Genomic DNA, 12,599 nt, shown 5'->3' on the forward strand with positions numbered 1-12,599 from the left:
TAGCAGGAACTGATTTTTGCATAGGTCATGGGTGACCACTGCAATCCCTACAGAGCTGGAGAGACAAGACCCCCAATTATCAGCAAACCATGGGAATCGCTCCACACCCCACCTACAAAGGACTATGTGTGGCTGTCTGTAGCATAAAAATATAAATAAAACTTTCACTGAGAGGTTGGACTATGACCTTGCCCAAGCTAAAGCAGTATTGCATAGCATGGACGCTGGAGTTAGACAGACATGAGTTCAAACCTGGGCTCTTCCATAATTAGCAGTGAGACCTAACCTCTTTGTGCCTCAGTTTCCCAACAATAAAGTAGAGCTAATAATAGTGAGTTTTGTGAGAATTAAATAGAAATGCATATAAATAGCATAGTATATAGTAAATGGTCAATAAATTTTTGCCATGATAATTTGTAGCTATTGTCCACCATAGTGTAGAGCCTACAGTAGACTATGAGGTCCCTCTCTCCCCCCACCCATTTCTCAGTAATAAAATGGGCAATGCCTGACTTTAGCCACAGTTCTCAATTCTCTGTAGATGAGTTACATGTAGCTGTCTCTTTATCTTATGTGTACCAAGAGTTAACTATAAAAATGCCCTTTTAAAACCAAAGTGTGGGACTTCCCTGGTGGCGCAGTGGTTAAGAATCCGCCTGCCAATGCAGGGGACATGGGTTCGAGCCCTGGTCCGGGAAGATCCCACATGCCGCGGAGCAACTAAGCCCGTGCGCCACAACTACTGAGCCTGAGATCTAGAGCCCACGAGCCACAACTACTGAAGCCCGCACACCTAGAGCCCGTGCTCTGCAACAAGAGAAGCCACTGCAATGAGAAGCCTGCGCACGGCAACAAAGAGTAGCCCCCGCTCGCCACAAATAAAGCCCACGCACAGCAACAAAGACCCAATGCAGCTGAAAATAAACAAATAAAATAAATTTATTAAAAAAAAATTCTAAAACCGAAGTGTGTATGCATCACAAAATTTGTTTTATATTATTATCTAACATTTACTAAGCACTGTTTGCCAGGTACTATACTAAGTAGTTTTCATGAATTCTCTCTTTTAAACCTTATCACAATGCCAAGAGGTAAATTTGATTGATACCCACATTTACAAGTGAGGAAAGTAAAGCCTAGGGGGAAGGCACAAAAACACCACATTCACTTTGCCTGATGTCACACAACCAGTAAAGGGCAAAAGAAAACACAGACATTGATTTGTCTGGTTCTAAAGCCCTTATTCCTCATCCCTGTGCACTACTGCCTCCCTTTGGCTCCTTGTTTCCTCTCCTTCACACTAAATATATCCAGGGGTATAGACCTAAATATTCCCATTTTATAGACAGACAGATTGAGGCTGAGAGAGAAGCTAACACCACCCAAATACTCTCACCAGAGCTCAGAATTGAGGGCCTTTTCCTGCCTCATCTCTGCAGGTGCCCATCAATATAAGTACGGTAAGAACCGAGCTGAGGAGGATGCCAGGAGGTACCTGGTAGAAAAAGAAAAGCTGGAGAAAGAGAAAGAGACAATCCGGACAGAGCTGATGGCACTGCGGCAGGAAAAGAGGGAACTAAAGGAAGCCATTCGGAACAGCCCAGGTATCTATGTGGGTGTGGTCCTGAGCACAAGTGGGTCTCATCCTTGACACCTCCCCTGGCATCTGCCACCTGGTTTCTTACCAGGAATAGGTGGGCTTCTCCTCCCCTTTCTCCTCCCCCTCCTCCTCCTCCTCCTCATCATCATCCTCTCTCCTGACTAATGGAAGTGCCACTGATTTAATAACTGCTTTTAGAGTGAGAAGATGAAAAAGTGTACAAATGTGTACACTTAATGTGGTAAAATGAGATCTGATTTTAGAAATGCTAAAATGTGAAAAACAGAGTGTGCCTTAGAATCATGGAAGAGATATTTTGAACCTCACATTAACTCATTCATTCACAGATATGCACTGAGCACCCAAATGTGTGATACATTGGTTCAGGTACTGGGAATAATGGATGGTGACACTTTACCAGGATCCTCTTCTGAAATCCAGGACCGTGACCTCTGCAGGCCCTGCATGCCCTGGGCTCCTCTGCACCCAACTTTCTGCTGTGTTTCTGTTGAATTCTCTGTATAGCTGCAGTTCAGCACACTTTCAGCCTGAGGTTTCTGAACATGCTGGAGGGAACAGAGGTCCTGTCCTTATAAAGAATACATCCAAGGTCACATAGCCCCATGAGAATCTGATGGAACCTATGGACCCTTTCCTAAGGGAGAAAACCCCCACAAATCACAATGTTGCAAACAATTTCAGGAGCTCCTGTGCCCCTAGAGTCATAGATTGCCTGGGAGCCCACGAGCCTCAGGTTGAGAAGTTCTGGCTTAAAGACTTGTTCTGTGTGGCTAGGAACCAGAATCAATGGGAAGAAGGCACATAAAGGCAGTTTGGTTTCTGGGCTTCCCTGGTGGCTCAGTGGTTAAGAATCCACCTGCCAATGCAGGGGACACGGGTTCGAGCCCTGGTCTGGGAAGATCCCACATGCCGCAGAGCAACTAAGCCCGTGTGCCACAATTACTGAGCCTGCGCTCTAGAGCCCGCGAGCCACAACTACTGAGCCCGTGAGCCACAACTACTGAGCCCACGTGCCACAACTACTGAGCCCACGTGCCACAACTACTGAGCCCACGTGCCACAACTACTGAAGCCTGCGCACCTAGAGCCTGTGCTCTGCAACAAGAGAAGCCACCGCAATGAGAAGACTGCGCACCACAATGAAGAGTAGCCCCCGCTTGTCACAACTAGAGAAAGTCTGCACGCAGCAACGAAGACCCAACACAGCCAAAAATAGATAAAATAAAATAAATTTTTAAAAAATTATTTTAAAAAAAAAAGGCAGTTTGGTTTCAATATAAAGAACTTTCTAAGAGTCAGAACTAGGGTATGGAGCAGGTCAACTTGACTGTCCAAACTTGTCCTGCTCAGTTTTTTTCTATAGCATATCAGTTTTTGACACCTTAGATTTATTATATTTATTATATTGTTTTCTCTCCCTCCCTCCCTCTCTCTCTCTCTCTCTCTCTCACACACACACACACACACACACACACACACAATTGTAAGTTCAATAAGGGCAAAGATCTTTGCCTGTTTTTTTCACTGATATATCCCAAGGGCACAGAACTGTGCCCGGTACCTAGCAAGCGCTCAATAACTATTTACTGAATGAACGAATGAATGAACGAATGAACAAATGAATGAAAAGAACAACCATTACTAGAAAACCCTCCAGTGCAGCCTCCTCAGGACAAACAACGGAACTAATCTTTAAACATGGTAAGATCCAAAACAGCTCTTGGCACGAAGAAGGTCCTAATATAGGTTTGTTGGCTTAAACTGAATAAGCAGCAAAATCGTAGCAGGAACTTGTGATCAATGTAAAGCCTGTGTTATGATTCTTGGTTACAAGTAAGAGAAACCAAAGTCAAACTGGCTTAGAAATGAAAAGAAAAATGTAATTGGAAACTTAAGTGATCAGATATAACAGGGTCCAGGGACTTAAATGATGTCACCAGGAAACATATTTCTCTAATTCTTGCTTCTGCCTTCCCCTACATTGGTTTCATTCTCTGCCCCTCATGGTGGTATAAAGGCTACAGAGCTCTAGCCGTCACCCAATCCGTGCAGCCACTCCAGCAGAGAGGGTTCTCTTCCCGATAGCCCCCATAAACACCTCGGGATTCACTTTGATTGAACCAGCTTTGATCCCTAAACCAACCACTGTGACCAAAAAATGAGATATAATTATGGGCCAGGTCTAAGTTATGTGCCAATCCCCTGAACTAGGAGTGAAGTCATCCCCATCCAAACTACAGGGAATGAGAGGAGAATGGGGAAATGGGTATTGGGCAGATAAAAACCACACACCCCTGCATGGAGCTGGAACCCCAGGTCCAAAGTCCATCCCTTAACAAGGAGTGAGGCCTGGAAAGGCCCTCTGGGAAGGCAGACTAGGGCCTGAGGCCCTGCCAAACTCCCTGATGCTTCTGGCCAAACCAGGCTCAGCTATTTCTCATAGATGTCTTTGGACACAGGGGCAAAGTTAAAAGCTCTGGAAGAGGCCTTGGCCACCCTGGAAGCTCAGTGTAGGGCGAAGGAAGAGGGCCGTATCGACCTGGAGCTGCGGCTGGTGGCTGTGAAGGAGCGCTTGCAGCAGTCCCTGGCAGGGGGCCCAGCCCTGGGGCTCTCCGTGAACAGCAAGAACAAGAGCGGGGTGAGTCTACTCCCTTTTGCACCAGGGGCAGCTGCTCCTCAATCCCCTCATATGCTACAGATCTTCATGATCATTCTTTGGGGGTAGGAGTTATGCTTATTTACAAATGAGAAAGCTGAGGCCCTAAGAGGAGAGGAAACATGCCATAAGTGGCACAGCTATGAAAGAGACTCTTGGAGCAAGTTCTCTGGCCTGCGTTCTCTCCACTGAAGCACTACTATTTGACTTTTTATCCTGAATGTGATCTTAGAAGTGGCCTTGGGGTTATTGATAATAATAATATACTATACTGAATAAGAATAACAAACTTGTATTGCTCAATTACCATAGGCCAGTACAGCATCTTAACCTGTATGATTTCACACAATCTTTGCAGCAGTCCTATGAGGTAGTATTATGTGTATTCACCCCATATGACAGACAAGGAAACTAAGGTTCAGATGTTGCATTACGTGCTCAAGGTCACTCAGTTAAGTGGGAGACAGGATCCCAAACCCAGGAAGTCTGACTCCAGAGCCTTGCTTTAGCCACCAGGCACATGCCCTCTCCTAGGATCTCCAGTGTACCAGTCCCTGTACTCAGAGCTTTGAATCCATTATCTCTAATGCTCCCAGCAACCATCACCTTGAATGGGATGTCCTCAGGGAGAACTTCATGGACCTCAGTCTGTATCAGTGTCTCAACCTCAGCACTACTGCCAATAATTTTTTGTAGGACTGTCATGTGCATTGTAAGATATTTAGTAGCATCCCTGGCCTCTACCCACTTGATGCCAGTAGCTCCATGCCCAGTTATGACGACCAAAAATGTCTCCAGAAATTGCCAAATGTCCCCTGGGAGGACAAAATTGCCCCCATTTGGGAACCACTGGTCTAAACTAACAACAGTCCCATCTGTTATTCTGCCTCATAGCACTTAACCACAATTTGTGTGTGAATATATGTATATGTATACATGTATGTATAGTATATTCATGTCCTTACATTCTGTCTCCCCGAGATTGTATTTTTATTAAGAACTGGACTATGTCTGTTTTGTTTATCATTATAGCCCTAGTCCTTCAGAATCTGAAAAACAGTAGAAGTGTAATAAATGTTTGTCAAATGAATAAATGTTATACCTGCTTTTACACAAGGAAATGGAGACTCAGAGAGATGAAATAACTGGTCTGATATGAGTTGTCATTGGGAACAGTATTCCTATTGCTGTCCAAGGTCAGGCCACACCTCATGACTCTAAAGCCAGAGCAGTTTCTTCCACTCCTACACTTCCACTCCGTGGGGCATTTCCAACCTCATTTACAGAAGAAGGGCTTAGGGGCTAGGGACAAAACTTCCCAGAGTCACAGAGGGCTGGTGGAGGAGTAGAAGTGGTTCCCTCATCCCAGCTGCTTCCTCCCACCAGCATGCCCTGATGTTCACATTCCACAGGGCTTTCCTCTCCACTTTTGATCCTTGTGATGGCCTTTGGAGACAGAGAGTCTTCTCTAAATTCCCTACAGGCTTAGCCATTAGTATGTCACACTCAAGGAACTACATTCAGCAAGGTACTAAGCAATCACCTGGGAAATATGAGTAAAGGCAGTGTAGAAAATGTGAAGGAACACAGGAGAGAGGTTAAGAGACAGGACTGTGGGATTTGAATCCCAACTGTCTCACTCACCAGCCTTCTGGCCTTGAGCAGTGACTTGACCTTCTCATTTTCCTTATCTGTAAAATGGGACAACATAATAATAGTACCTGCTTTATAGGACTGAAAAGGCTAGATGAGCTAACCTGGTCCATCGTGAGGGTTCAGTAATTTTAATTTTAGTAATTTTAGTCATTAACTTTATTCCAAGGCCCTCAAGTATCTTTTAGCCCTCACCCTGTTTGATGCTGACATGTTTGCACAGTGCCTTCTACTTGCATTCTTTTGAGGGCAGGCTGGGTGTAAGTAGCGAGCACTAGACCTCACCTATGTAACTATTTCTTGTCATCAACAGGAAACAGCAAATAAACCCCAGAACAATGCCCCAGAGCAACCTCTCCCTGTCAATTGTGTTTCTGAGCTGCGGAAGAGGAGCCCATCCATCGTAACCTCTAACCAAGGAAGAGTGCTACAAAAAGCCAAGGTACGGCCATAGATCAGCTAATCAAAATTCAGAGATCTGAAAGCTTCCTTTCTATGGAACCTCACCAAGAACCAAAAAGTCAGCTAGTGAGAAAGGCAGAGAACTGCCAATATATCCATGCAGTAAAACTCATGAACTTTGCTCAGAGGGCAAGACCTTCAAATCTCCTTCAGAACCTACTTATTCTTTCTTAACACATAGTTCTAGCAAGCTTTGGTTTCTGAGCCTACAATATGTTTTGAGACATGAAAGGCCCCATTTCGTAGGTGAGGAAACTAAGTGAAGGGACTTGCCCAAGGTTATGCAGGGCATCAATGAGAGAGCTGGGATGCAGATCCATCTCTTCCAAGTCCATAGCTCACTCCATGATACTGGTCCACAGTACTATCTCTGAAACTTGTGTTTCAGAACTTCTTGAATTTTAGAAAGGTAATATGATGCATATACTATATATGATGAAAAACCCCAAGTTCTCAGGAGGTACTCTGTAAGCAAACACATTGATAATTCTATAGCAAGACACATGAATATTCACACCACATTGAATAAATAGATTACAAACAGCCTCATGTCAGTTCAGGTCAGTTTTTGCCACTAAATGAGTTTGTGCCAAAACACTTAAAAAATGTTTTGGTTTCAGAGCTCTCTGGATTTCAGAATTGCAGATAAGAAAGTGTAGACCTGAAAAACAAATACCTGAGCATTAGGACATGAGATTAGAGAAGTAACCAGCCGAAGGCCAGATCATCTAGATCAGCAAACTTTTTCTGGAAAGGAAAGGGCCAGACAGTAAATATTTGCGGCTTTGTGGACACATGGTCCCTTTCACAAGTCACCTCTGCCATCATAGCAGGAAAGTAGCCACAGACAATATGTAAACGAATGATTAACATGGCTGTGTCCGAATAAAACTTTGTTCATGGACACTGAGATCTGAATTTCATATAAATTTCAGGTGTCATAAAAAACTATTCTTTTTTTTTTTTAAAAAAACATTTAAAATCTGAAAAGTCATAGCTGGTGGGTCATACAGAAACATGTAGTGAGCCAGATTTGGCCCATGAGCCATAGTTTGCTTCTCCTTGATCCTCGCAGGCCATTGGAAGAACTTTGGATTTTGTTCTAACATAATGGAAAGTCACTGGCAAATTCTGACCAAGGAATTCTTAGATATGAATTACATTTTTAAAAGATCATTCTGACTACTATGTTGAGAATGGATGAGGGAATAAGAAAGATCAGTTAGAAGAAGTAACCTTGATGAGAGATTAGAAAGGTTTAGTGGAGGTGATAGTAACTAGCTGGCTTTGGAGGTACAGCAGAAGGATTTGCTGATGAGGAAAAGAAAGAAATCAAGGATGACTCCTAGGTCGCTGCCCTGAGCAACTGCAGTCAAGGTGGTGAAGACCTGAGAGGGACAGGCTGGGAATGGAGAATCCTCCCACCAAGAATTTTCTAACCATCATCTTCTGCCCTGGTTCACCCCATCCCCTCCAGGGCTGACTGGAAATGCCATGGATTTTTTATGGGTAAAAAGCCATTCACTGCTGGCCCTGACTTCAGTATTCATCTCAGGTGAACTCCTAGACAGCCCTGGGAGAACAAACAGAGCCCTGTGGGTTGCCTGCCCTCACCCTTCCTTCCCAAGCTGCTTTGGCCTCTCTCCCATCAGCCTCCTACCCAAACCACGGTGCTGTGGAAAAGCACTGACGCAGTCCCCACTCCCCAGCTCCTTCTGGGCCCCAGTTTCCTTGTCTGAGAAAGACAAACTGTGGTGCTTGAACCCCCCTTAGAGATGAGACCCAGCATGGAGAAATGACTTACCCAAGGCCAAAGAAAGAGAGTGGTACTAGGACCCATGACTCTCTGATCTGGCCATGGAGCTCTTTATATAATTAGGTGCAGTGGTATGTTTTTATCCTGCAGGTTACACTAGAATATTTAACAAACTGATACTTCCTGTCTTTCTGTACTTCAGGAATGGGAAATGAAGAAGACCTAGAAAGAGGATGAGGATTTCATCCAAAGGAGATAACACCTTGTCCATCCAAGGCAGAAATGCTTTTTTCACAAGGAGACACCAGAAGACTGGAAGTAGCCCACACTCTCTGGGGCACCCAAAAGACCAGCCTTTATTGTCTGCATGATTATAGGGGACATGGGGAGGGAAGAAGTAGGAGAGAAGAGGGAAATGGAGGGCATCCTTATAACTTTACAGAGGGTGGAAATGGGGGTGGAGGGAGACAGAAATCTGCACAGTCGTAAAGGTTTTGTTAAATGTCTTTGCCTTCCCTTCTAAAGAAGAAATGAAAGCACATGTGAATAAGCCATTCCACCCCATTCTCAGCATCCCATTCCCAGTCCTTAGGAAAAAGGAAGGCAGTGCTGAGGCATCGGTGGTACAGTATAAAGAGACAGGACCTGATCATCTGATCCTGCTTGTGCCGAATGGATTCATACTGGGCATTACTGACAACCGCTGGGCAAGATAAATAGGCTGAAAAATCAATACAGTTATCCCTAACTTGCATGAAGTGAACAAAAACTACAGAGATCATGCAAATTCTACAATCATTCCTCATGATTATAGAATCCTCATGATGCAGAATCCAGAATCCCTGATTTGAGTGTTTACAAATCAGAGATCTGGCAAAGAGGGGTTCAGCAGGCAAAGAGAGGTTCAGCAGCTGACATACTTTAAGCTCACAGTGCTACTCAGTGACAGAAGCATGGATTTCTAATGTCCACAGGATGTTGCAGGCATTGTAGGATGGGGTCATTTGCTGTCAATCAAGTCCCCTACCTAATTTATATGGCACTCAGGTTCTGGGAGCTATGGCTAGAAATCCAGGTGACACTCCTTGTCTTTAACCTTACCTTGCACTTGGAGGCCCACCAGTCTGCCCTTTCATACCTGCTATCAAGTAAAACTATCAAGGAGAACCAAGAGGATGGTGGCTCATTTCTGCCACAGGGGTGCTAAATTTTTACATACACTTGATACTTTTATAGGGGAGCAAGGACCTCAAGTCCCAGGCAGTCTCCTAACTGCGCCACTCACTACTTTCTCAACACTGTAGGCACTTTATAGGTCTTTACCACCTTTCCCTCCAATAAGGATAAAACCATTTAACTGTATAAGCTCAGAGGTTAGCTCAAGGGGAAAGAAGAGAAATCCCAGAATAACCTCTGGACACTTTGCTAGAGGCTGCACACACTTTTCTTACCTAAGACTTTACATACTTGAGCCTCACCCAAATTTTATCACCCTCTGAGGTAGCTAGAGACCAAAGCAAGTAAAATAACCTAACCAAAAGCACCTGGCTGCCAGTGGCAGAACATAAGACTTAGGGCTAATGAGCCTGGATCCAGACAAGGCTGCTTGAGCCCTGCCTCTGCCACTTACCAGCTGTGACTCTGACCTCTCTGATTGTTTTCCTTACCTGTGAAAACCATGTTAACAATTGTACTCTTCTCCCGAGACTACTGGGGGAAAACCCAGTTAACAACTATACTTTCCTCCCAAGACTACTGGGGGAATTCAATGAGTTAATACACAGGAAACATCTTGTACAGCGTCCAAGGAATAGGAAATGTTCAGCCATAGTGGTTCTTCTTATTAGCTAGATAAGAAACGTCTGACTCAAAATCCTGTGTCCTTTCCACGGAAGAAGAAATGACTTTCATGTGGTTATTACAACCACCAAAAGCTAAAAGGCAACCAATCTATAACTGACAGCTTTCATCCAGATTCCACCTGAGTGTCTTCAGTAACAAAGGAGTTCACATAATCTGAATTGTCAACATTCTTTTTTAAAATGTGGGTCCTGGAATGGCACCCAACAATCCAACTGTGTCCGCAGTGTGTGTCACATTCTTTCTTATGTAGTTATTTTGAGGTTAAGTGCCTTTTGCCGTCAATAGATCTTGGCTCTTTGAGAGGGGGTACCCTAGGAAATTAATAATTAACATTTATTGAGCACTCACCACGCATCAGACACTGTTAGCCATGACTGGCTACACAGGCGTACAACCTGTGCAGTCAACCCCACACCTAGCAGAGCCCTGTGCTTGCTTTATTGCTCTGCTGTTACCCTCTTAGTAATTTCGAACAACGGGCTCCACACTTTCCTTTTGCCTTTTATGTAGCCGATCCTGGTGTTAACTAATTACTTTTCTAGATATTATCCCTTTAATCTTCACTAAAACCCTGTGAGATAGGTTCTATTAACCCAGTTTTCATAGTTCAGGAAATGGAAGCCCAGAGAGGTTAGGTAACTTGCTAAAGCCCACAATTAGGAAGTGGGAGAGCCGGCACCTGAATACATCAAGTCTGACCCTAGAACTCCCCTCCTCTTAGTTCCAAGGCTCTATTTCACTCATGTCTCCCCCTCCTCTTGCACCGCAGTATTCAGAAGCACACAAACACTTAATAAATAGATGAATAAGTGGATGCAGCACATTTGGTGTAACTTAGCTAAGAGAAGTGGTAACAAAATGGCTAAAACATGGATGCCAGTTCTGGTTTGGTTGTTTTTTCAAAGTGTAGGGTCATGGTTCTAAAGTGGACTTGAAGTTCCATCCTCCCCAACACTGCAAAGTGTTTGGACTATCAGATTTCTAGCATCACTGGATCCTCAGTGGGGGTCTTTGAGCAGGTTCACCAACCTCTCTGAGCCTCAGTTTTCTCATGTGTAAAAGAGGATCATAATCCCTCCTTAAACCATGCTGTTCTTTTCCTAGGGCCAAAAGGAAACATAAGGTTGCTGGTTACAACACATTTGAGCTAGGCCCTGGATAGAATATAAGGATGCAGAAGACTCTAGCTTTGTCCTTATGGAACTCACAGACAGGCAGAGAAAAAATATGACCCAAATAGCTACCGTACAAGTAAGCCATCCTGTGGTGAAGATTCAGAATGTTGAAGGCACACTTCCCATCCCTTAAAAAAAATTTTTTTTGACATTAGGGACTATCCAGTGACTAGTCTGGCAACTCCAAGTGCCCTCAACCCCAATCACCAGTCCGTTCTCACAACCTGTCAGTTTTCCATACTAAATCTCTCTAAAATTCATCCACTTCTTCCTGTCTCCACTGACACCATCCAACTTCATTAATTCATTCAACAAATGCTGGAACATCTACTATGTGCACCTACTGTACTCGATGTCAGAAATCACTGCTGTGAACAACACAGAAACTCTCATGAAGCTCATACCCTAGTTGAGAAAACGAACAAAACCTAGCAAAAGTGCTGGACATAACTAAAACAGTAGCGACCTTAGATAAAGTGGTTTACAAAGGTCTCTCCGGTGAGAAGACCCCAGGACAGAATACAACCCTTCTGTGCACGCACCAGTCCAACAGCTTGTCTCCCCACCTCTTAGACCCAATCTCCTCCTCACAGCAGTCAGTGACCCATTAAACACGTAAAGGCATCGTAACATGTTCCCATTGCAATCAGAGTAAGACTCAAGTTCATTAGACAAAAAAAAAAACTTGAACTACATTAGGGCACTGTTCCACTCTGTTCATTAAGCATGAACAGACAAAAAAAAATCTCTGCCCTAATGGAACTGACACGTTAGTGAGGGGAAATGAGAAAATACACATTTTAAAACACAGTAAGTCAGGGGGAAAGGCGGAATTGGAGAAAAAAAAGCAGGGAAGAGTGATGGGAGATGAGAGTCAGGCTTCGACTTTTTTAATTCCTCAAGTGCTCTGGCCCTGCCTAACACCGTCTTGTGTTGCTCCTCCGCTTCCTCAAGTACTTCAGTGCCTTACTCGCAATACGCTCCCTCTTGACTTTGCAGATGCTGTTTCCCTCTACCTGAACCAGCTGTCTCTTCTTTTCATCTACTCATTATTCCGCTTTCAGTTCAAACGTTATTTCCTTTGGGAAAACGCCCCACACTCGGCCATATCGTACTCTACGCTTCCGCAGCACGAAGCCCCTCACCTTTAAACACCGGTCATATTTTGACTTTATAGGGCGTTAGCAATTGTTTGTTGTGCATAACTTCATGTAAGCTCCTTGAGGGTACAGCTGTTATTCCCTTTGGTCGCCACTAATTCCGCGCGTAGCACGGAGCCCACGCCCTTGTGACAGGAAACCAACCTACTCGCCGAATACGCAGGGGGCCGGAAGGATTGCGTTTCGTCTGAAGACCGGGTAGGAAACGGCGCAGGGCCAACCCGACAAGCAGCGTTCCCATCCGGGGCCCTGA

General features: G+C 44.4%; 1 protein-coding gene and 1 long non-coding RNA gene across 13 annotated transcripts in view; one reads left to right on the forward strand and one right to left on the reverse strand.

Moving 5' to 3' along the window:
- The window catches only part of AFAP1L1 (actin filament associated protein 1 like 1), a 71,891-nt gene extending 61,767 nt beyond the window's left edge, over positions 1-10,124 (forward strand). For 11 of the 12 annotated variants that reach the window (XM_061189816.1, XM_061189818.1, XM_061189822.1 and 8 more), the window contains 4 exons: positions 1,440-1,604; positions 4,081-4,259; positions 6,244-6,372; positions 8,351-10,124. In XM_061189816.1, coding sequence (XP_061045799.1) covers positions 1,440-1,604; positions 4,081-4,259; positions 6,244-6,372; positions 8,351-8,374 — 497 coding nt within the window. In that variant the 3' untranslated portion in view covers positions 8,375-10,124. Of the gene's footprint in view, positions 1-1,439; positions 1,605-4,080; positions 4,260-6,243; positions 6,373-7,869; positions 7,948-8,350 lie in introns of all 12 variants that reach the window. The other variant, XR_009700841.1, reaches the window with a different exon arrangement.
- LOC133091028 (uncharacterized) overlaps positions 1-12,418 on the reverse strand; it is a 57,192-nt gene extending 44,774 nt beyond the window's left edge. The window contains exon 1 of the long non-coding RNA XR_009700843.1: positions 12,332-12,418. This is a non-coding gene — a long non-coding RNA (uncharacterized LOC133091028). The remainder of the gene's footprint in view (positions 1-12,331) is intronic.
- Positions 12,419-12,599: the final 181 nt, after the last annotated feature.

Source organism: Eubalaena glacialis, chromosome 4 (genome assembly GCF_028564815.1).
Source record: "Eubalaena glacialis isolate mEubGla1 chromosome 4, mEubGla1.1.hap2.+ XY, whole genome shotgun sequence".
NCBI classification, from domain to species: Eukaryota; Metazoa; Chordata; class Mammalia; order Artiodactyla; family Balaenidae; genus Eubalaena; species Eubalaena glacialis.